The sequence below is a fragment of the Manis javanica genome, chromosome 8 (assembly GCF_040802235.1).
Source record: "Manis javanica isolate MJ-LG chromosome 8, MJ_LKY, whole genome shotgun sequence".
Lineage (NCBI taxonomy): Eukaryota > Metazoa > Chordata > Mammalia > Pholidota > Manidae > Manis > Manis javanica.
The window spans coordinates 92,093,953-92,119,396 of NC_133163.1; the positions used below are offsets into that span (position 1 = coordinate 92,093,953).

General features: G+C 45.0%; 1 protein-coding gene across 2 annotated transcripts in view; it reads right to left on the minus strand.

The window, feature by feature from the left end:
* EHD4 (EH domain containing 4) overlaps nt 1-25,444 on the minus strand; it is a 68,926-nt gene that overhangs the window by 25,631 nt on the left and 17,851 nt on the right. For both annotated transcript variants that reach the window (XM_037018849.2, XM_017642852.3), the window contains exons 2-3: nt 24,975-25,151; nt 16,501-16,598 (exon numbers count right to left, since the gene is read on the minus strand). In XM_037018849.2, the coding sequence (XP_036874744.1) occupies nt 16,501-16,598; nt 24,975-25,151 (275 nt within the window). The remainder of the gene's footprint in view (nt 1-16,500; nt 16,599-24,974; nt 25,152-25,444) is intronic.

Sequence of the window (25,444 nt, forward strand, 5' to 3'; positions counted from 1 at the left end):
GAAATATTAGCATTCCATCGCCACACAATTCACAATAGCCAAGATGTGGAAACACCCCAAACGCCTATTGGCAAAGGAATGGATAAAGAGAATGTGGCATATACATACAATAGAATATTATTCAGCCTTAGCAAAGGAAATTCTTCAATATGTGACAACAAGGATGAGCCATAACAACAATGTGCTAAAAGAAATAAGTTGCAGAATGACAAACATTGCTTAAGTCAACTTATATAAGGAATCTAAAATAGTCAGACTCATAGGATCACAGAGCAGAATGGTGCTTTCCAGGGGCTGGGGAGGGGGCTATGAGGAGTTACTACTCAACGGGAGCAAAGTTTCAGTGAAGCAGAAGGAATAGGCTCTAGAGATCTGCTGTGCAACACATGCCTGGAGTTGAGACTGTACTGTATGCTCAAAAATTTAAGAAGATAGCCCTCATGTGTAAGTGTTCTTACTAAAATAAAATAAAGTGAATTTGGTTAATGAACTAAATTGATTGAACAAGAGTATAACTGATTTTTAACAATTCAGAGAGTTTAGTTGCTTAAATAGTGCTATGAGTTTCTCAGGAAAAAAAAGGGCTACTACTAATTACAGGAAATACAAATCACCTCAAAATAAACATCATGGATCTGGGATTGCTCAGGTATTAAATATATTTTTTCAAAAATAGTAACTTGAGTTAACAATAACAGCCACTTCAGTTAAACATGTGCAAGGAATCCTTGTACTGTTTACAGACTGAGTTTACTTTGCAACTGGAAAAGGCTGTTTCGGAAAATGTTATTGGGATAGGTTGTAGAATGATAGCTAAAAATAAATAGTTGCAGCAAATATTTACTGAGCTCTCTCAACATTCTTGTACTGCCCTGAGAGCTTTCTATCAATATAATCTGTAATCCTCAAAAAAATCTTGTGAAGCAGCTACTATTATTATCCCCCTTTTACAGTGAGGACACATACACTCAGAGAGGTTAAACAACTTTCCCAGGGTCACACAGCTATTTCCCAGGGGATCCAGGATTCAAATTCAGAGACATGCACTCCAGACACTGTGCTTTTATCCACTGCACTGCACCATATGTACGCCAGGATGGTGAGATTAGAGGTGACTTTTATTTTCTTCCTTTTGATTTTTAAAGTGTTATACAATGAATATATGTGACTAGGCTAACAACATATTGAGGAGGCTGTTCCTTTTCTTCTATGATGGTATTCACTGATAGGGTTTGGATTTCTTGCACTTTCTGGCCTATTACCACCTCAAGAGACCCTGAGGGTGAACTAGTGTCTGCAACTTCACAACCCCTGGGGGAAGGAGCAGCCCCAATACTTGCCGCTGTTCTGCCAAGATTCCAGGGACATCACAAGTATTTGCTCCTGTCAGTGGAGCAATGGGAACAGCTGGTGCGAAGATGGGTCACAGACACCCTGCTCCTGCTGCCCTCTCTACCCTCCTCTTCTCTAGCCGGCTTCCTCTTCCTCCCTGCTGACTGCTGACTGGATGCACTCTGGGGTGGGGTGGGGATAAGGAGGGTCCAGGCTCCCCCTGGGTGTGGGGAGGGGCTGACACTAAACCCTGTACTGGGGTCCAACAAGCCCGACAGCGAGGATAGACGCTGTGGCCTCCCTGTCTGCACAGCAGGTGTCCCGAAGGCACTGCTTTCTGTGGAGGTATAATGGGTGCTCACCTCAAAGGGTTCCGTTGGTAATGGCCACCTCCTGGAGAATGAAACTGGCTATAAGAAAGTCCCTGCAGTTACAGCATGGCCTGCCTCACTGTGCCTGGCCCCAAGGGCTTTTCCACTGAACATCCCATAGGTTAAATAAAACCAAAACCAAGGCCCGAATCTCTCCTTGGACGGGCTTGGCGTTGTTCATCCTCTCTCTCCTCTCCCCACTTCTTTTCCTTGTGGGATTTAGTCCAAGACCCTGTGAATGAATTTCTCTGTGCCTGTTTCCTCCTAAAATAAACAAGCTAACCTCACAGCTTGTCTCCTTCCTCTGGGGATGTTGTGAAGATGAGGATGTGGCAGATGGGAGCCAGCATGACCCCGAGGCCCTCACCTCACCACACCACAGCGAGGCTGTCCGAACAGTTAGCCTGAGGCCTAATGCTGCTCTGGTCGTGTGGCCACGTCAAAGGGAAAATTGGGTTTCATATCTCAATTTCCAGCTCAGATCAAAAATTAGGTTAAGAACCAGGTCTATTTATAAAGGACTATGCTCTGGAAAAAGACAGCAACAAAACACAGCATTTCAGGCTCTGCTGGAGAGGGAAGCTGGTGAAAATCTACCAAGAAAATTCTGTTAGGTCCTGGAACCTGGCTCAACCATTGCATTGTGCTGAGCCTCACTTTCTACATCAATTAGATGGGTTAGATGATCATCAAGGACTCTTTCCAAATCTTATAGTTACATATAGTGATTCTGAATTGTCAACTTTTCTGAAAAAAGTCAGATTCTCAGGAAAATAAGTTTAGTGTCTGTATAGTAGATCACAGCTAATTATAGTACCAGTATAAGAATGTAAAACTGTTCAGGTGGCTACAGGAATGCTCAACGACTAAATCTAAATGGTGAAATTATGAAGTAAGAAGTTCCATTTTATTATATATGTTCCACTGGATTCATGTGCTATGGATTTTGGCTGATATGAAGGTGCTTTAAGTTCCCGTAAGGATGCTCAACCATACTAACCCTGAAAGTTTAATTTACTTGTCATCCAATTCCAAACCACTCTATGCTGAAATAAATTGCCAGAGGAAAAGTAACAGAATTTCAGACTTTCAAGGACACTTTAGAGGTCATCCGATTCAACTTTCTAATATTATAACTAATAGAATCCAGGAATTGAGTGTCACGCCCATGGAAATTGCCCATTCCTCATTTTCAAGGGGGCATTGTATACTTTAGGTAAGAAAGTCTCATACAATATGTCTATAAATCAGAGTCAGTTTGTACTCATATTGAATTTTCTTGAGGCAAAATGCCAGCGGTATTCAGACTCCACCCAGATGGGATGAGGCCAAATATTTACAAACAAGGCTTCCACTTTGACAATGCATCTTGTCATCTCATGGTTCAGAAGGGCAAAAAGACCATGTTTCTTCAAGCCACAATTTTCTCAAGAGAAATGTTAAACCAAGAGGATGACAACTTTGGGACCAACAAAGGGCTTGCAAGCAATTTCTGACCTGCTCTGCCTATTTGTCCTTTTTAACATCCCCAGCATTTTGTGAGTCGTGAGTGTTCCGTGAGGATCAGGACAACAGCCAGTCATGAACACCAGCTCCAGCAACTAAGTTATCAGCTAACCTGTGGCTAAAGCCAAACTATTACTCAGAGACAGTTATTTCTGGGTTTATGGCCAGAATGAAAGACAGATCTACTCAGTGGGAACCATGGACTCCACATGGGGTTCTTTATTGAAAAATGACTCAATTATTTTACCAACTAAAAGTCTGCATGGTTACCAACAGTATTGTAAAATGGTCAAAAACTTCCAGGAAGGAAATACTTTGACAAGATTTGTAAATATGAAAAGATGCTCAACCATACTAACCATGAGAAATGAAAATAAGAAATATAATGAGATGCTCTTCACCTATCATAATGCAAAAAGAAAATAATTGACAATGCCTTGCCTTGGGGAGGATGTGTGGCAACAGGTACTTCTCTACTGTTGGTGGGAATGGAAATAGCTACATTCTAGGGAGGGCATTTGGCATCCACTCATGTGGTAGAAAGGCCTCAGTTCCTTTAATTCAGCAATTCAACTAGTAGCAATACATCTTCTGGTTATATTTGCACATTCCTGGAAAAACTGATATACTTGCACTGTATGTGCAAAACTCGGTTTGTAACAGCAGAAGATAGAAACAGCCTGGATGCCATCCATCAAAAGGATGCCAGCTCTTCACTTTGGCACATCTAAATGATGGGCTAAGGAGGCAGCTCAAAGTCCCCACATGGACGCGCTCCAGGATTTGCTGCGAAGTGGAAAACTCCTGGTGCGGAGCAGTGTGCAAAGGACCCTCCCAAGCTGGGAGGAACGGGGAGAGACTACTGGCGGGGTCTGCTATGGGAGAGGAACTGGGGGATGTGGGTGGGACAGGCGCTCTGCACTAACTTTTTGTAACTAGAATTTTTTGTTCCCGGCATGTATACACATTTGCACAAAATGGTGGTACCAAGTAAGTACTTCAGAAAGGTGAAGTGCTGAATAATGGTCTGACTTGAGCTATGTGTTGTAATTTGGATTCAAACAGGAGGTGGTTTTGAGAAAGAGACTAAAAGAATCCAGGTGAATTGGTGGTTTCCAGAGGAAACTGGTCATGGCCCATGTGAGAAAGGAAGAGACCAGGAGGAGGACTGTAGCAAAAAGAATTGGCGAAGTGACAAGAGCTGGGCCCTGGACCAGGAGAGCTCTTCCTCTGCGCTGTTCTCTTCAGCAGCCCCCTGGCACCCGGCTGTGGCTGCATTCTCCAGGCTTCCTTCCACAGCTCTCCCCCGGGCAGGGCCGAGTGTTTCCTACCCCATCCCGTTTGGGTCCCTGGAAGTGCACAGTCCTTGTCTGTCTGAGCCCCAGGACTCGGCTGACGTCTCCCAGGGAACCTCTGGAGCACCTGGCCCAGCTGACCCTGTGGTTCTGGTCAGTCTATTCTGGGATCACCCCAGTTCCACGAAATGAACAAGGACCCCTGTCACCACAGTTACTCATCATGACTGTGACAAATGGCTTATATAAGTGAGGTTACTTTACCTTCAAACAACCTGGGAGGGAGAATCCCCTCACTTTATAAAAGCGTGAACTGAGAGTCCCACAGGGCAGTGGGGGTGCTGGGATTTGAGATCAGTCAGGGCAGCCTCCTCCAGGGTCCACAGTGAGCTTGCCTGCATCTCACCGCCTCCCTCTCTGCTTCCACAGAAAACAATGATGTCCTGAAAGCGCCGCTGTTTTCAGCATGTTTCTACAGCCTCCGCTGGAGGTGCCCACTCCTTGCACCAGTGCACATAGCTGGTGTCTCGGGAGCACTTGGGTATTTACACCGATTACTCAGACCCTTATAAGATCTAACTGTGGGAAAGTACTTTTCTTCCCATCTTATAGAGGAAACCCAGGCTCACAGAGGTGGGTAACTTGCCCAGGCCACTCAGCTGGTAGTGGAAGAGTCTGGGAAATGGAGAAACGTCTCAGGCCAGTGTTTCTCACACTATAGTGCTCCTCTCCTGCAGAGTCCTGTCCTGCATTTACAGTCTATCCATCCCACTCTCCAGCTGGGGGTCCCCCATTGTGCACAGTGACTAGAGAGAGGGCCTTTGTCACACATAACATGGATGGAAGTGTATAACAAGAATGTCGCAAGTATAGCAGTGAGGTTATTAAACATTTAAAATGTAAATGAGAAATCTTTTAAAAAATATATTTACTTTTCTTTAGAGGTTCCTAAAAATCCTAACTTCCAAAGAGGTCTAGAAAGTTCTGGGGGTGCTCCTAGATGGAGGGAAGGCACAGGCAGAGGCCAGCAATGTCAGGCCAGGACTCCCTGTCAGATGCCCACGGGGTTAATGCAATAGCCAGTTACCCGGTGACTGCTGTAAGTGACCTCTGCTCTCTTTCAAAGCCCCACCTGGCAGGATGCTGGCTAGTCACAGCCAAGCCCAGTGCTGGGCTGCCCCTCATCCCCCAAAGACACCCCCTCTGCGTCATGTCACTTACATCCTCTGTCTTGCCCTCTGGGAGGGCAGCATGCACACTACTGTACTGGCATGTGGGACTCAGCTCAAGTCCATTTTGGTAGGCTTTCCAAGTTTGTGATCATCTTTTCTTTCCCTTGGTTTGTGTGGTGGAAGTGGGGGTAAGAGGAGGCATCTTCTGAGACTAGCTGCCACACTTGCTATTGGACTGTGGGTGGATTACTTAGCTTTTCTGTACCTCAGTCTTTTCTCTTACAAAGTGGGATAATAGTCCTTACATCAGAGAGAGTTTGTGAGGATTACGTGAGTTAATAACACATGGGAACACTTACCAATACACTGTGTATTACCTATTTTATTACTCAAAAGAGTAAGGAGCAAACTTTTCTTTGACTAATCTCTGCATCCCAGTGTCTGTGAAATGTTCCATGATCATCAGCTGCTTTACACGGTAAGTACGAGAAGTGTCCTCTCCACCAAAAAATTCTTCTTTTCCATTTAGAAGTCTAGGTAGGTTTAGAGTTTGGGTAGAAGCAGTCATTCCTCATGATCAAGTGTGCATTTAAAATATTAACGAAACTAAAAATAGCTGCCAAGGCTGGACCAGTGCCATTCTGAGTCACGGTGCTGACGCGCTCACATTGGAGGCAGATGCAGCAACGCTTGTGGCCTGGAATTTCCCGTGGCAGCAGAGGAAAAGGAGCCATGGACACGTTTGTCAGCAAACTTCCCCGAAACAAAAAGACATCAGGATTTCCTGCCGGAGGCCCCAGAAGTGAGTGATGTCCAGGACCTCACAACCCAACCTCAGCCTGGCCTCTGCGCTGGTCAGAAAACAGGACCTGCCACCAAATCATCAGTGGTCAGCCTGGGCCCCCAGGGACAGACACTTTTGTGTTGCTGCAAAATCCAAACAGAGCTCTGAAACAAGTCACTGAGCTCAAGCTCTAAATATACAAATGGCTTCAGGATCTGAGCCCGTGGCCCTATGTTCTATCCTGCAGACTTCTCTACCATGTCCTCCTCTACCTCAAACTCCTCAGTGTTCCACGAAGTCCTTGGGACAAAACCCAGTCTCTTGACATGTGCACCCACCTGAAACATACCCACATCCCAGCCATGCAACTCAACTGGCACTCCTGCAAATGGTGGTGAGCTCAGACATTGCCCTTGCTCTCGCACACACTGTCTCTGCCTCCTGGGGGAGGAGAGCAACAGTCAGGGCATTCTTCCCTTGGGTGCACAGAAATGCACCACACAGCATCATCTCACTTTATCCCCACCCCATCCCAGAAAGCCCTGCATCTCCCTCACTGGCTGATTAACACACCCATGACCTGGGGACTCTGGTCAAGAAGGGCCTCTTCATAAAGTCAGATAGATAGATAAACAATATAGAATTGAGAGTCCAGAAGTAAACCTTCACATTTAGGGCCTATTGATTTTTTTAAATTAAGGTATCATTAAGGTTATCTCTTATGAAGGTTTCATAAGAAAAATAATGTGGTTGCTACATTCACCCATATTATAGAGTCCCTATATGCAGTCACTGTCCATTAGTGTGGTAAGATGTATGGCCTATTGATTTTTGAAAAGGGTGCTAAGACAATTCAGTGGTGAAAGCATTGTCTTTTCAATAAATCATTGAACTGGGATGACTGGATATACAAATGCAAAAGAATCAGGTGGGACCCCAACCTCACACCATATACAAAAATTAACTTAAAATGGAACAATGACCTAAATGTAAATGCTAAAACTACACACCCCTTAGAAAAAACATAGGAATAAATTTTCATGGGCTTGGGTTAGGCCAGAAGCACAAGGGACAAAAATCAAAATAAATAAAGTCAACTTCATTAAAATTAAAAACTTTCATTCTTCAGATGGTAACATAAAGAAAGTGAAAAGACAACTCAGAAAACGAGACAAACTATTTGCAAACTGTGTGTTAAGCTAGTACATAGGATACATAAAAAGTGTTAAAACTCAACCATAAAAAGATACATAATCCAATAAAAAAATGGTTTGCCTATACATTCGCAAAGGATGCTTCTCCCAAGAAGATCTATAAGTGGCTAGCAAAGCTCATGAAAAGATGCCCAGCATTACTGGCCATCAGCAAAACACGCAAATCAAGACCACAACAAAGTAGCACTTCATTCCTAATAGGATGACTCTAAGCTAAATGGCAGTGTTGATGAGGATGTAGAGAAACTGGAACCCTCATACTTTGCTGGTGGAAATGCAAAACAATGCAGTCACTTTGGAAAACAGACTGGCATTTCTTCAAAACACTAAGTACTGAGCTACTGTACCACCCATCAGTTCTGCTTACAGCTGCACACCCACAAGAACCGAAAACATACGTTTCACAAAAACTCATACATGAGTGATTATAACAGCATTATTCAAAATATCCAAGGAAGTGGAAATGATCCAAATGTCCATCAACTGATGATGAAATAAAATGTGGTATAGCCATACGAGGGAATGCTGTTCAACCATAAAAAGCAATGTAGTGCTGACACCTGCTACAACATCTAAGTGAAAGAAGCCAGACACAAAAACGACCTATTGTATGATTTCATTTACCTGAAATGTCTAGAACAGGTAAATCCACAGAGGCGGAGAGTAGATTAGTGGTTGCCTGCATCTTGGGAGGTGTGGCTGTGTGGGTAGTGACTGCTAGTGAGTATAAGATTTTTTTTAGGGTGATGAAAATATTCTAAAATTGATTGTGGTGATGGTTGCACAACTCTGTAAATATACAAAACTCACTGAATTATTTTAAAAAGAAAGAGAAATGCAAATCCAAAAAAAAGAAAAGGGAAGAAGAGCCTTCGAGCAGCTTCAAGGACTGTCTACCTTCCCCGCCAGCCCCGCTGCCAACTGGAGGTTGGTGGGGTCCCCAGCTCACTGCACTTCCAATCAGAAGTCTGCAAGGCACAGGGGCAGAGGCTTGTTTGCAGGTTCACCCACCCCAACTGAGCGTGAGAACCCTGGCCAGGGCCCATGACTCACTCCTTTTGAATCCTGGCATCTAGGACAGCACTTAGTACCCAGCAGATAATCAGTATAAGCGTGTGTTGAATGAACAGCCTCTAGCATGCCCCTAATATTCCCCATTTATTTTTATACCATCACTTCTAAATTAAAGGAATGCCAAAATTCTTTTAAATTTTAAAATTCTTTTTCCATCAAATATTTTTTAACCTGGATGATCAATTAGAATGTTATCTCTTTTCTACTTCTGAGAGACATATGATTTCAAAATTTAAAGGCTGATTATTAATAAAATGATCAAGAAACATGGAAAAAGGGTAGAAACACTTATCCCAAAATGGCATATTCAGTACCTGAAGAACAAACTCCATATTTCAAATAACTTGACAAAAATTTCCTGTGCTCTGCAAGACAGAAGACATTAAGAGGCCAGGAACTAAAATAAACCAACATAAAGGTTGATTCAACCCAGCCTTTGAAAACTCTTTCACCTTCAACAATAAGAACAAGATGAGAAGATGAAGGTAATAATACCAGCTAACATTTTTTGAGCACTTACTGTGTGCTAGGTTGGGCATCATTTTCTGCTTTCTGTGTATTAACCCACTGACAGCACCATTATGTGGTAGGTGCTATTATCACCCTCATTTTAACAACGGTCCCAAGGGTGCACGGTTGGTAATGGCTGAGCTGAACTGGAACCCAGAAGTCAACTCTGTTGCCTGTAAGCTTTCACTACAACTAGGACAGCCTTCAGGGACTTCAGTCCTTTGACTGAACCAAAGGAAGCAATCTGTTTGACTCTGGGCTTACAGACTGATAAATGTAAGTTACAGAAAGATCTCAGAGAAAACCATGAGTACACAGGAACTGAAATTCACGTGTGAATATCTGACACTTGAATGTCTGTTATTTTATATATGAGGTGGGAAACATCTGAATAGACAATGTGGTCAGCCAAAAGTTGCAACTCATTGACCAGCCCTGCCCTGAAGGCCAGCTCCTCCAGAGCCATTGCCAGGCCTCCCCGCCTCCTGAGAGTGTGACAGCAGGCCACATCTTCTCACTGAGCTCAGTGCCTTATCTCTTCCTTCCTGGCATTCACCACTATTTACAGGTGATTTTACTCATTTGTTTATCTGCTTTTCTTGTCTGACTCCCCATCAGAATGTAAATTCCACAGGGCAGTGACCATGTCCATTGTTTTTGCCTAGTGTTTGTTGAACGAATAACTCTCTCTTTAGGTGACGCCTTTCTTTCAGGATAATGTGGTGCATCAGTGACCGGCCGGATGACCATACTAAGCTGTAGTAACTCCAGGGCAGGCAGGGGTAGTTCCTTGTTCATCTTTATGGTCCCAGTTCTAACTTGGTAGCTGGCCCACAGGAGTTCAAAACATCACAATAGAATTTGTTCATCCATGAATTGCTGTCAGCCTGGAGGGCAGTCTCTGCTGATGTGCCTCAAGGCCCTGCCTTGGGCCCTGTCCACTTAACTTGTGGCTCTAAGGGGGCAGGTTCAAGGGCATGCTGATGGAGCCTGGGGATGCTCTGGACCTGGGAGCAGCTAAAGCAGACAGGCAGAAGAGCTAGGAGCGCATGAACTGTCACAAAGTCAAACACTCAAGCAATGAAACAAAAAATCAAGCAACTCCACGCTAACCACAGGATGGGGAGTCGGAGATGGGAGCTGCACCTGTAATGAGGGCCTCACATCCAGGGAGCTCAGGAGACTGTAGCCTGCGGTGCCACCGAAAAGCTGGGATGGTCCTGAGCTGTTTACGTAATTGTATGGTGACTGGAATGAGGGAGGGGGTAGCTCTGTCTCACAGCCCCTACTTTATTTCATTACTATTTCTACTCTTATTTATAATACTACCCAAGCAGGGCCTGAATCTCCTTGTTCCAGGGGCACTTGGCAGGCACGAGCAGGCCCCTCTTCGAGACTCTCCATGAAGTTCAGCGCTTGCACCTACAGCCTTGGCTGTGTGGCCCACTTGAGGACAGGTGCCACCTGCCATCACTGACCCTTAATGGGAGCTGCTGGCCTCCTACATCTCTTCTGTTCTCAGCTCTCCTGGTGCTTCTCAAAAGGGTCTTTGCTGCTGTTGAAACTGGCTAACATCTTGCTCCAAGTTTTCTTGTTTTTTTAGGGAAAAGACTCCTTCCCCTTTGTGTATGTGTGTGTCTCTTCTATAATCCTTGTCATTCCCAAAGCCTGAGTGGAGAAGTCATTCTTACCGAGACATCTCTAAATGTTCTCTCTTATCTTGGGCAGCCTTCCAAATCTGGTCTCTTGTCTTTCAAGTTCAAAAATTGTGTCAAGTTTGGTGTGTTTGTACTTCCTTGATTACAGTTTATTTTTGCCTTCTCTATTTTTCCTGCACACCTTTATTATTAGGTTGCATTTCCATGCCGTTTACCAGGTTGGTCAATTCTTTTGTGATATTATTATGTTTGGGCACCTTAGCTATGTTGCAGATCCTTGACTCCACGTGTTTACATTTACCTGTAAGATGCCTTTTTTTTTTTTTTTGAGGGCTTTCCTTAATGTTGCCAGAATCGGGAGGACCTAAGGATGTTTGTATGTAAATGTTAAAAATTAATCAATGACTTTGAAGTTAATGTTATTTTCTGGTATGCTGTTTGAAGTACAGTTACATCCTTTCTGTTTCATGCACTGCTACTAATTATTGCTTTTACTAGCAGGACACTTTCTGCCCTTTTATTTTTCACTGTCTTCTCATTTCTATTCATTGACTTATAATGAAAATAGCTTATAGAAAGAAGGGCTTAAACATCAGAAGATTCTCAAGTTTTCATTTGAGGGTTGGTCTTGGAGGGCTATGTAGATCTGCTGGAAATTTCAGACCAAGATTTTTTTCTTCTAGAGTTATTTCAATTTTCGAAAGACAAATATTGTATTTCTAAAGCCAAGTCTGTTGAAGGCTACATAAAACATCATACTCTCAGGAAACCACAGGAATAATTATTTGCTGCTAAAACAGCACCTTGCAAAAACTGATATGCTAAATAGAAGGACACGTACACCAGTTGCCACATTAGAATTGTTCACAGTGTTCTCCTTGCCAGACAGGGACATTAGGATTGGAGCTGGAGCCCAGAACTTTGTACCAAGTAGTGGGGAAGAACTTGTGTGTTCTTGCCGAGTCCAGAAATCAAGCCTAGAAGATGTTTCAGTTCAACATGAAATAAATAGTATTTTAGGAAGCAAACAGGTCAGGGGACAGAATTATAAGAGATTGAGAATGAAAATAAGGAATGTGTGGATAAATGTGCTCTCTTTTCTCATCATACAGAGTAAAAAACTGGATGTTGTTACCAGGAGCAAAGGATGATTCTCAAAGAGAAAACCAACTCAGATTTCACCCACCCACCTCAAGAAAATCATTTAGAAAATCTTAAGATTCCAAACCTTCTTTCATTGGCTACAAGAAAAGAATTTAAGACTTTTAGGTGACTATTACTTGATTAGAATAAAATTATTATTATAACTAGATCAGAACATTCTTATCCCTGCTTGATGGGAATTCTTTATGTCAGCCAAGAAAACTACAGTAACTAAGCTCAATCTTTTGTTCCTAAAGATTTTCTGCTAACTGTAATTAAACTAAAGGACATGTGAGGGGTAACAGGTTTCCATATGGATTAATGTACTAAAAATTGCTCCCAAATCAATTACCTTTGTGGGTTTATTTATAGAGCTCCTGAACAGGTGATGTAGGTGACATTTACTCCCCACAAGTGCTGCCTATGCATCTTGTTTTGCTCTGGGGCACAGAGCGGGTGAGACAAGGGGGCCAGTGACCTGACTTCTAAGTTCAGTTTTAAGATTGAGCCAAAAAGACTGTGTTAAGGCACATTCTACTTGGAAAGGTCAGTCTAATAAGAGTGGGTTTGCCATTGCTTCAAACCTAATGCCACAAAATATGAACTATCATGTAGAAATATCATGTCTCTTCTCGCTACCTATGACTTTGGCCTGGAGAAGGGTAAAAGACTGTGAGCACCATGTCCTCCTTGTGATCATGCCTGCCCTCCAACAGCACAAGAAGGAGCCAGGGATATAATGTCACCAGAGAGAAGAATGAACAAGGAAGGTGGAGCCACAGTGAGGTGAGGCACAGGACTAAGCCCCAGGTTCAGGGTCCCCATTTCTGCTTTCACCCCCAGGGTACCAAGGCTCCTTCCTGGAGATATGCCTTTACTAGGCCATCAGGTCCCCAGAGGTCTTGGGCACCAGGGCAATGCTGTGGTGGTGATGCCAGTGACGATGTGAGGCCAGCTCCCCAGTTTAGATCCTCCTTCGCCGTCTGATCCCCAGCAAATCAGCTTGATACCCCTCTGCCCCACCTGCCACTTGCCTTGTCCCACATTGACGGGGAGAACTCTGGGTGTGGTGCAGCCAACAGGGCTTCCTGGGGACGCTCAGCAGTCACCACGCACTCACCAGCTCCTCCTATGGGCTACTGCATCTGTCTGCAGGTCCCAGCCTGCAGGCTCAGGGTCGACTGAGTCCACACAGCAGCTTCAGCCTTTGGTGACTGCCTCATCCTTTGAGCCTGTTCTCCAAAGTAGCACTTTGTCAAGTTTTTACTCCATCCACTCCCCAAATGTCAAGCTCGGTCACCTATTCACCTGCAACAGGGGAGAGAATTCTCACGGTCTGGAAGGCTCTGCTTTGGCAGTGGAGTGAGGGTGAGGGGGTTCCTTGGCTGGGGCTGAGCTTCTGTCAGGGCACGGCAATATGCAGGTGTGACTTCAACAGCAAATCCTAAAGGATTAGCACAGTGCGGCCACACAGCAAGGGCTCTCCACACAGTGGCTGTCCCCATGCTGCTATTAGGGATATGCACTTCAAGGAGACTCTTTAAATGTGCTAAAAGGGACCTTCTTGATGAGACTCCGCTTGTTGAGGGTTAATCCGTCAACTGTACAAAGGGACAAAGAGAAGGCACAGCAGCCACCTTTCCTCTTTCTCAGGCAAAACACCCATATGGGAGGCAAAACCCACCAATAAAGTCACTGGCAGATGTTTCAAATGTTCTGTGGGGTCACGAATTGTTCCTAGTACTTCATCAACATGGACATAAATAATGGACAAAGGTGGTGTTGTGACTGATCAAGCTGACAGGGTGGAAGCAGATATGAGCACATGTGAGAATGTAGCACTGTTTGCAAAAGTTTAAGCTGAAGCAGCTTTAAAACAGCACATATTCTCTGGGGCTAATGTGTTGAGTCTGTCAGCTGAGTGAGTCTAACCACCAGTTGTGACCAAACATGGTATGGTCCTCAAGCTTGGGATCCCCAGCCACAGTGCGTGGCGCCGTCACTGTTTGCAGCTCTCGGCCCTTCCCTACCAGCTGCTCTGTCAGGGCGGCAGGGACCAGCTGCCCAGCGGGAACCGTACACGCTATTTCTGTGGATAGGATGTGAGTAAGTACATGCCACTGTAAGTCCAACCAGGATATGAGTCAGATGACTACAGAGTGTTAAAGAGAATTGATCTTCAAAGCCTTAAGCCAAGCTACACTATTATAAATGAGCTACAGTTTGAAAGACACAATTATGAAGCAAAGGAAAACCCTGAAGAGGAGGGATGCTTAGAATTGGCCAAAGACCTACCAATGAAAGAAATAGATAAGGTTGTAGCTAAAATCTAGAGGTCTTAAAATTTAGAGGTAAAAAGAAAGATTTATTACCAGAACGACATATTTCTCTAGCATACTTGGGTCAGACATGTAGAAGCAGTGTAACACAGCAACTCAGAAAAGCTGTGCAACATGGATTCACTGTATTTTCTACTGAAGACAAAACACTTCATTTGCACAGCAATTTTTAGGAGGCCAAATTAATGGTCCTAAACTGGTTCTTGGAAGAAAAAGTTATTGGCATAAAGGCATAAGATACAAGATGTTTATCTGTAGCGCCACCTGTAAAAGCGAAAAATTATTAACCATCATGATATCCACAATTTAAATATATATGTATGTCACTTTGATGAACCTAAGCAACTTTTAATAGGAATAAAGTAATTTGAATATATTGGCATGGAATGGTGCCTATGATAGACTGTTACAGTGAAAAACTAAATTGTAGAAAATGTACATGGCCATCACATTTCTGTTAAAAATGGTATGTTTGTATATGTATAGAAAAAGTCTCTCAGGAGCTGGTGAACACAAGTAATTGTTATTTGTGACAGATTTTTGTACACCCCTATTCATTGTTTGAAGTCTTTACAACAAACATTACTTTTTTTTTTTTTTTAAACAAACATTACTTTTATAACAGAAAATATAACCAATGAAGATATTTGAGAGATAGTATGAACCTAGCCTTTTTTGTATGTGCAATGTTCTCGGTGGCTCAGGGCAGTCTAATGGCCCCCACGGCCCTGGCTGAAGGGGTGAAGGCACAGCAAGGCAGTTCCGAGCTCCCCGTGAATTCATGGAGGCCACACAGTCAGCACTTCGGAATCACCATGAATGAGAAAGGAGGGCTTTAGACCTCGGAAGCTTGTTTCTTCCCCTGTTGTGGGGCCTTGCTTTCCAGCTCCCATACATTTCCCCATGGCCTGTGTAACTGTACTTCTGCTTCATGAGTGCTGGGGAAGTTCTCTGCCTGGCCAGGACCCCAGACAGGTCACTGCTCAGCGCAGATTTGCTGACTGCTGTTCAAGGGGCCATGAAGCGTTATTAGTGAGAAGTGACAGTAGCCACTCATCCCCTCCATCTCCCTCCCAGCAAAGTTTCAAAGAAGTATCCCTGGTGTTGAGGGCCAGGGCGAGGGGAGCTTGACCTGCCTCGCTGACTGCAGGACCCATCCTAGAGCTGTGCATTCAGGCATTTCCTCTCCATAAGCAAACTGTGTCCTCTGGCCTGCCCCTCGTCTCCTTTCTCCAGCAGGCGCATCTGTTTAACCACAACGTGCAGGTCTGGAAAGTTACTGCAGCTGCCTTGTTTTCTGAAGGCTGAAGAAGCCCAGATGTCACTGTGTTTTCTGTTCTCCACAGATGGCCTCTGAACGCCTTGCATTCCTTCCTTCCCCACACCAAGGCTTCCCTTAGGCGATTCTACTCATCCTCCAGATCCCAGAGCTTCCTCTGGGGGCCTTGCCCAACACCCCAAGGCCAGGCCGCTTCCCCTTACCCTGACACGTTGCCCCCCATTGCAGAGCACTTCCCCTGTTTTCCATTTATTTCTGTGATAACTTGGTTAATGTCTGTCTTCCTCATTAGAATATTATCTCCTCATTCCAGAACAGTAGAAAGTGTACCTGTTTTTGCTGCATCCTCAGTGTGCAGCACTGTGTCTGGCACCATAGATACCAATCAACGCTCACTCATTAAAAGGACGCTGCCAAGGTGCAGGGGTGGAGCGTGTGCCCACGCAGATGGAGGAGGAGCGTCTGGGAGGGTTTCTCTCCCTTGCTGGGACTAGCTTGTCTCCTTAATTATGTGCCCAAGGGAATGGTTAGATGCAGATGTCTCCTCTTAAACTCTGAAGGTTTATATGAGGTGGGGACTAGTAGTAGACGACAGTGTTTAAGGGAATTAAGAGGTTATGGCTAAGACTCCAGAAAGTTCTCAGTTGAAATGGCAGAACCTTTGATGCTATGCCTTCTGGTTGTTTCCTGGGACCCCTTCATCTCTAGCCCCCGGGGCTGCCCAGGAATGCGGGGGATGTCCTGGAGGATGGATGGGACACACAGGGACAGAACTCCTCTGTGAGAGATTTCAGCCAGAAGTGGGGGGTGGGGCGGCACTGACCTCGGCTGATGCGCTGCTTCTCCCCAGACAGGATGCCTGGGCTGTCAATGATGCTGATGCTCTTCAGGACCTGATTGGGCAGCTGGGAGCACATGAACCTGGAAGAAAGGGATCAAAGGTGGGATCAGGAGCTGCGCATCAGAGTGCTCTAACGGAGGAGTTCGTGGTCTCTCTGGGCTACTGGCCGTCTGCAAAGGGGTATAAATGCTGCATCATGGGGCAGGTATGGGAGGTGCTCTGACGCCTGCTGTGACCTGTCACCAGATCTTTTACTGTTAGTTTTGATTTTTGCTAACATCCATTGAACACTTAGGTGTTGTACAGCCATCATCTCACTTGCTCCTCATATTTACCTCATGAGGAAGAAATCACTGCTGAACTCAGAGAGGCTAAGTCACTTGGTCCACATCATTCAGAGTTAACCTTAAACACAGGTTAGCCTGACTCTGAAGGCCATCGCCAGCCTCACCTGCCCCTTCTCTGTGCTGCTCCTTGGCCAAGCATCCTGGGCTTCTCCCAGGGAATCCCATGCCTCCTTCATTGCCTCACTGTGTCCCAAGCTCCCTGTGCAGCTCCTGCCCACTCCCTACTGATAGCGGAGGTACAGGGGCCTATTTTCACCGTCTGATGCCCCAGGGACTCAGCATCCAGCCTGGTGTCTGCTGCGGCTACAGGCCAAGGGTGGGGCAAGCACCTGCGGGCAACACCCCAAATTCTCCAAGTGTTTTGGAGTCCTAGGGGTACCCTACGAGTGGACAAAAGGGCAGGGATTGAGGAGGGCCCTGGCTGAACTTCTCCAGGACTCTCTCCTTGTCCCTCATTTGCCTTATACCGTCTCCTTTCTCATCCCAGTGACCCTGCTGTGGTTCCAGTCAGCTGCCCTGGAGTCAGCCTCATGGAAGCAGACTGGGGTGGGAGAAAAATTTTAGCCTGTGGGTCAGGAGTCACGATTCAGGTTCAGCTCAGCCTTTGCAATAGTTTGCTGTGGGACCCAGGACAAGGACCTCTCCGCTTTGGGCCTCAGTTTCCTCATGTGTAATGGAGACACCTGGACAGGGACTAGCAAGGTCCTATTTAGCATTAACACCGAATAACTCTGGAGCAGCAGAGGGTAATGCTTTGTTCCTTCCACCCAGTCCACAGAGCCTGAGGTGAACCTCTGTTAGGCACTGTATGTGTTTTAAGGTGCAAACTGGAGAGTGCCTCTCCTTTTCCTGTACTGTAAATGGGAAACTTCTGTTATCTGTGTGGGCAGAAAACTCAAAAACCCTCAGTGAAAGCTCAATTCTTCCATTCAGTTGGAACTGGTGGGATTACTCAGCTTGTAAATATTCTGGGAATGCAGGACAGGGAGGCCTGCCCAGCCTGCCCAGTGCACATGTGGACAGCACAGCCGCATGGGCAGGGGGAAGCCCTGAGCAAGGGGTACAGTTGCTGACATTTCAGGATAACTTTCTTTGAAAGGGCTCAGGACAAGTTTCTAATACATTGTTTTTAATAGTTTCAAGTCAGCCCAGGAAGAAGTAGGAAAAGATACTCTGGTCATTTGGCAGCTGTAGAAGTTAAAGCACGAAGCAATTATGACATCTTGGGGTCACTTGGCTAATGCAGGGCTGGCTGGAGACCATAACCTAATATTTCTGAAGTCAGTGGAGTAGAACCTAACCCATAAAGTTAGAAGTCTCAAAATGTTCAAAATAAAGGGTCAAGTTAATTTAAGAGAAGCCCCTCCTTTCTGATATTCTCCTTTCCTTCCTGCGCCATCCGCCTCGGCCCACGCTCAGAGAGCAGATCTGTGAGAACAAAGCAGCCCGGATCAATAAGTATTCTTTGTAAGCTCACAGAGGAAAAAAGCAGAACATTCGACTCTGTACAGCTGGGTAAGAACAGAGCTCTGAGCACGTGTGGCGGGCCACTTTCCCTGTCAGGGGCAGTGGGTGTCTCACCACAGCACTGTCCTTCTTGTCAGATGGTCTGAGGCATTTGGCAATGTAGAAAAGACAACACATATGTGAGCTATTTCACAGAGTATTCCTGGGAGAGGCTGAGCTTCTTCTAAAACTCCACAAGCTCACACTCAATATCAATTTTTCCAAAACACTAATCCTCTGGATTCTAGTGTGAAGTTAACAGAGGAATTCAACATTTATAAACTCTCCCTTCCCTCTGTGCAAAGTGACAAAGTTTCAGCAAGTTCCATGCCCCCTGACATACCAGTAGAAGCAAAATGTGTGAACCAAGAACAAGATGCAGTCAGATGTGGTGATGTTACTCCCACCATCAACAAGGGAGCAGGCCCGGGCCAGGTGGGGGGCTGCGGAGGCAAAGAGGAGGGGGAGGGGGAGCAGAGGGGAAGGAGGGGGAGGGAGGAGGGAGCTACCCAGGGACACCCTGAGAGGGCGTGGGTGGGGTTGTGTGTGCAAAGATGGGCTCCATTGCACAAAAGAAAGCAGTCTGGGTGGGGGCTGGGGGGTGGGAAAGGGAGCACAGCACATGTCCACTTTCAGACCACCGTGTGGGGCTGTGGCTCATACTTTAGGGGTTAGAGCCACACATTTTTTAAAATAGTTATACTGGGATCAGAAAAAAACATAATGCAATGCTGTTACAGCAATCCTGTCTTTCTTTCATGCTCTAAGAATGGAAGTTGAAAGGCAAGGTTATTTATTGGTTCACAGTCAACTTGGGTCAGGCCATCCCTGCTAATGTGCATCTGCTGAAATACTTTAAAGCACAGATTTGCTGTCCCACAATGGATTTCCTACTCCTTCCTGGAGTGACGAACATCAAGTGTACCCATGCCTTGCCTTCTACATTTCAGATAAAATATGCACATATGTGCTGGTTGAGCCTGGGAGCCTCCAGAGCTTTTATGAGGTGTCTCCTCAACCAGGGCTGACCTGACACATTTTATTTTCCCATAAAAGGAAGATGAAACCCTACACTGGACCCCCATTCCCTGTCACTTCCACAACCAAATAAGCCTCAGGGGTAGCAGAAAGCGGGTGGCAGTGGAAAAGGAAAGGTCTGGGCTGCAAGGGCTCGGGCAAGTGGCCGTGAGTCCTGCCGCACTGCAGAACAAGGAGGTGAGAGGATTAGAGTTGTTTAAATTGCCTCTAAATGCTAACATTCTAATTCAATGCCTAACATTTTAAAAGAACCGGGCAGTACCTTAGTGCTGCTTTTGACTCCAAACACTGCCAAGCTATCTAGTAGTTCCGGGAATAATAAAGTGGCACACACACTATGTGTGTCCCTGGACGAAGCAACTTTGGAATACATTAACTCAATCACCACAACCCCATAGGTAGGAGCTGTGCACCACCATTTCACCAAGGAGGAGTCTCGGACCATAACTTGCCAGGTCACATGGCTGATAAGTGACAGAGCAGGGATGCTAAAGGGCAGTTCTCAACTACTAGGCTGCTGCTACCATTTCATGCATTTGAACCACTACTGTGGACCTTTAATACAGAGGGTAACATCCTAAAACAAAAGAGTGATGAACCAGAGCCCTGGAACTCCCCACCAAAGAGGCTCCTGTGTGCAACACTCTCTTAACCTACTGGCAGAGGTGAAGAGACAGCCAGGACAGAAGATACTGTGGCCATCTTCCTTGCTCACTCACCCTGGGACCTCGTTCGTGGAGGTCTCTGAGTAATTCTACCAGCCTGAGGACTCCCATGTTGTCCTTAGGTTCAAATACAACCTAAGCTTACAATGGAGAGAATATGGAGCTGTTTCAAAACACCTCCTTCAACCCCAGACCACTTCATTGATACAAGTAAGACCAGAGAAATACATGACTTCCTAAATTGGCACAGTAGATAGTATATGATGTACAAAAAGACTTTGACAACTAACCTATAATTATTATTGTTATGTGGTCCTATCACAAATGGCTGATCTAACCTTCCACTGCCCAGGAAAAATTTAATTTCACGCCCATACTGTAAAAAGCCTACAGTTACCCCTTAGACTGAATCTTATGGAATTATCACTTTTACAAGTAAAAGATGGTTGAGTATTGGCAATCACATGTTCTCACTTTTCTAAACCAGGCCTCTCTCCTGACTGCCCTGGCACCCGTGTTGGGAAAGTCTGCCCGAACCAAAGGAGTAAAGCTGGTTTCCTGGAACGTCAGGACCAGAAGCACACAGACAGTTGTCAATAAAGACCAATCATTGACGACCTGGGAGCCACCACAAATCTCAAGGTTAGAGTAGTGGGAAGAGGTTCAGGGAATTTATTATGGACAAGCACACCACAAAAATAACCAGCCAATCAACCCCCCCAAAAATGCCCCATTAATTCTTCAGATAAAAAGAGCAAAACAAAACAATTTTGCTGGTGAATCAAGAGTGATTCTTGGCAAGAGCCTAGTTTCCTTAATCTCTGCAGCTAAATTAGCTGGTAGAGCCAGGCTGTGTCTAGACTGATGCTATCCATTTGCAGTAAGTCAGTTTTTTAAAAATTCCCAATGGTAACAAATGACTATGTAATAGTCATAGTCTAAATTAATGAAGCCTCATTTAATTAAAAACATAAAGGTAACACATAGAGTGTTAAGTCCCAAAATACACATATGTATTTAATTGTTGTTAAATCATTATACAAACAGAAGACAGGGTGGAGTCTTTAATCATCATCACCATCATCAGGACTGGCTAAAACGGCAGGAGCCATGGAGGTTCAGGTTCCTTCAGCTTGAAAGGAAGTTTCAAGCTTTCAATCCCTAGAGCCAGTGGTTCAAGTTATTTTTCAAAAAAAAAAAAAACAAACAAACAAGGCAATGAAGAAGTAAATGAGATTAAGAACTTGGTCCGTGGAAGACTACAATTTAAAGTTATACTAGATCCTAAACTAAAAACTATGTCTGTAGCTAAATGCATTTTAAAAAAGACTACCATTTTTAGAAAAGTAGGTTGAGGGAGAAACATAACCTCCAATGCACATGCAGATGGCCGGAGGAAATGTCAGATGCCAGCTCCTGACACTTCTCGAACTGCCCAGAGTACATTGGTGTGCCCAGGGCTCAGACCCCAGAAAGCTGTTGAGTGTGTCAGCTCTCCCTCTGCGAAGGGGAAAGGACCCCCCTGATAACATAGTTTGGAACTAAAGTAACCACATTCCCAGGGAGCAACTCTAAGATAGGCCCGCCATGGACTTCCTCTTGGCAGCCAAGCAGAACGGTGGAGTTTCAGATGCTGCATTAAAGCTGTTTCTGGACAACTCTTTCTGTCTTAGACTAAACTCCTTCCTTGGAAATTTCTATAATTCTATAAGCTGCCTTTGAGTATTTGCCTTCATTTCTCAGAATTGCACTATAGAAGTGTACCTGTTACTCAGAAGCCAGCTTTAGAGATGGAGACATGCTCTACTGGTTTGTTTAATGCTTCAAGGCTCACGTCCCCTTCCACGCATCACCTGGTACCACCCTGCAAAGTACTAAACTCAGGGCGGTGCCCAAGCCAATGCCCTGTAACAAGAAGGCCAGAGTAACGAGACGGATCCCCGGGGTGACTGGTGGTTGCTCAGTGGGGCAGGGGGAGAAGGTTCTCCACAGCAGACAACCTGTTCTCTTTCCTATAAAGTACTGTACCCAGAAAGTACGCTAAGCTATGCAAAAAGCAGCTTGCCTGCCATTAGAACTAACCCCGCTGATGTTCCCACAGGGATCCTATTATTATGTGCACACATTTGAGCACCCTATACTGACTCTTTCTTACATAAGTGCTGGGTGAAACAGCACCACTGCTGAGGATATGACTTAATCAGGCTGTTTCCCTGTAAGTACGCTATTAGTTTACATGAGGCACATCCCTTACTCATGAACCTCACATACGCATGACCGCCAGGGTGGCTAGGACAGAAACTCCTCTTGTGAAGCTCCTTGAGGTGCAGGATCATAGACTGAAGGGAAGAGGAAACCTGCTTTCTAGTCTTGTCTCTGCCTCCTCTTGGATAACTCTTTTTACTTCTATGCTCTCAGTTTTCTCATCTTTAAAATGGCCTTAGTGTTATCTGTCTTATTAACCCTGAAAAGATAGGGTGCATGAAATTATGAATCTATAATTTGGGATATAATCATCATCTTCATCATCATTATTGGTGGGCTACACTAAGAACAGCCTTAAAATTTAGATACAGGGCAACAGGCAAGGATTCTTAGTGTAGACCTCATACCATTGGGCAGCTCATTACAGAGGTCACTAGCAGGACTCTGGGTCAGGTGGCCTGGGTTCCAATCTCAGCATTGCCACTTATCAGCTGAATGTCCCTGAGAAAGATAAATTAACGTCTGTGTGCCAATTCCCCCTCCCTAGATTGGGGATAATAGTACATTAATGTCACAGTTTTTGTGAGGAGCTGGAGCTCATATACAAGTAAAGTTTAGAACAATATCTGATACACAGGAAATTATTTGCTATCACTTTTCTATGTACTCATAATTCAATCAACACTGGATTATTTTCAGCAAGTTTTAAATTCTGAGATAATGAACCCTGCCATTCAAAATCTCTCTCAAGTGCTTCTTTTCCACATTTGTCTGCTGTGTATGTTTGGGACTTGAAACAAAATAAATTTGCTAGGAAAGTAAATCATCTGTCAAAATAAAACAAACCAATAGCCACTCTTCCGGGTTTTTCCCTTGCAAATATGGACTTCACAAAATGGGAATTTGAAAAAAGGGGCAGATTATTTCATTTTTAGCTTTTGTCAAGCAAATAGAGTAAAACTAAGGGCAGTGGTAATGAAACTGCAGGTTTCCAGGCAGACTTCCCTGGAGAAGGACTATAGGCCCTGTGCTTCTCAGGGTATCTGGAAGCTTCCAGGGCCAGTCTTGGACAGAAAGCTTGGCTGTTGCCTACTTGGTGACGAGGGCTCCTTGAGAGGCCCTGACAGGGGTTCTTCTTGTCCCACTTCCCTTCACCTGTGGCCCACTCTGTCCCCAGAGGCCCCCTGGTATCCTCCCACATGGGCTTAACCCCTACTTCTCCCACAAGGAGAGGCTCTGGTGCCAACCAAGCTTCTCTGGAGTTGAGGAGGAAATTCCTCTGAAGGTAGAAAGAATCATCTGGACAGTATTCTGCAAGTCACAGTCAGCAACAAGATGGAATTGCTCAGTGAATCCATCTACATCATAGGCACACTTTTAGTTATGCTATTGCCAATTCCCTTGCTACCACTGATGCTGTCTTTGATTTGAGATGGGAGAATGAAAAGCCCTTAGGGTACAGATCCTTAGAGAGTTCAGGGTTTCCCAGAAGGCACCTAGGCAGGTTGCCTGGGCTGCCCCTGGCAGAGCCACCACACAGCACCCAGGCATGTCATTCATTCCACAGTCCTTGTGAATGGCTCCTTCTAGAGTTGGGCAGTGAGGCGCCTCAGCCTCCGGGAAGACTGCAGTCAGCTGGGGGATCTGTTCCCATTTTTGTAAACATCTGAGAAGGAGAGGTACAGTTAAGCCTCTTGTCTGTCAGCTCCAGTCCCACTTCTACAGGGGTTTGGATGACCCCTCCTGGCTCTGCATCCTCCACAGCCCACTCCCCCAAACCAACCAGTGTAAAGCAGTAGACTTATGAAAGAGGTGAATAGAGTGGGTGAGGGGAGAGACAGGAAAGAAGGCAGAGAAAAGGGTTAAAAAAAACAACAAGGTTGGGAGTGGCAAAGAGGGAGGAGAGGGAGGTAAGAGCAGATCAGTGGGAAAGGGCACAGCTGCATCCAGGAGTGCCTTTTAGCCCATGCATGTCCTGTTCCTGCACCATTCTGTTTTATCACAAACCCCGGTGAAATATTATGGGGTAGTGCAAATAAAGCACAACTCCAATTAAAACAGAACCTCAGCTAGCTTACAACTTCACATAATAAAATAATGACTATGCAACAAAATGAAATTTTTGTGTTACTTTCAGTCTGTTTCCCCTGCCATGCTCTAATAAATAAAAAAGCAGCTCAAAGCATGAAAGGGAAAAACCTAGAGGATAGCCAGGGAGGTGAGGTGACCTGTCCTGCAATAATCAAGAGATGGAATCTGTTGTCGGGTGAACTCTAGGGGTCTTCTACACTAAGCTCTTTGTGCAGGAGGCCCTAGCACATCATGCCTGAGAGGTGGCAATTCAGCTGCCACTTAACATTGCCAGTGATGGGGAGCTCACTACCTCACAAGGCAACTTGATCCATTTCTGTGTATCTTGAATTATCATAAATTTGTTCCTAATACCATGTGGCTTTATAATGCCCAATCCTGGGCCTTAGCTCTGCCCTCTGAAGCCAGTAGAATAGGTATAAATGGTCATTTCTTAGGATAATCTTTCAAATATTTGAATACAATAAACATATTCTCTATAATTTCTCTCTTCTAGATTAGACATGTTCTGTTCATCTGTTTTTGGACCTTTACATGTGTAATGGGCAATAATTCAAATAAGATGTTTAAACAGCCTGACGAAAGATGGTTTGCTGGTCCTTACCGATTCAGGAAAGCATTTCCAAAGCGACTAAGCTTTCGAAATGGCTTTTTGGGGTCCACTACTAATGCGTTCCCTGGGGTGCTGCCCTCGGTCTCCCCATACATCACAGCGATGAAGGAATCGGTGGTGGGCTCTGGACCAATCCTCATGCCTGGGAAGTCTTGCTCCAGTAAGTATCTGGAAGAGAAAAGAAACTTAGCATGTTGTTACAAAGCAAGAGGCCGGAAAGCTTCCTGGGCTACTAATTTTTAACATAGTCATTTACAAACCTAGAAATATAACCCCCAAGGAGAAAAGAATGATTGGCATTTTACTCTTTTGCTAAAAATGAAATTTCCAAAGCTTAAAATCTACAGACCTATTTTCTTGCCAGTGTAAGAAGCCTAGTAGAAGAGATCAGAAACCTTGCAGACTTCTTGGGCTTTCTGAGAGGGTACCTTTGTTCAGCATTGCAATTCTTGTTCGTGTCC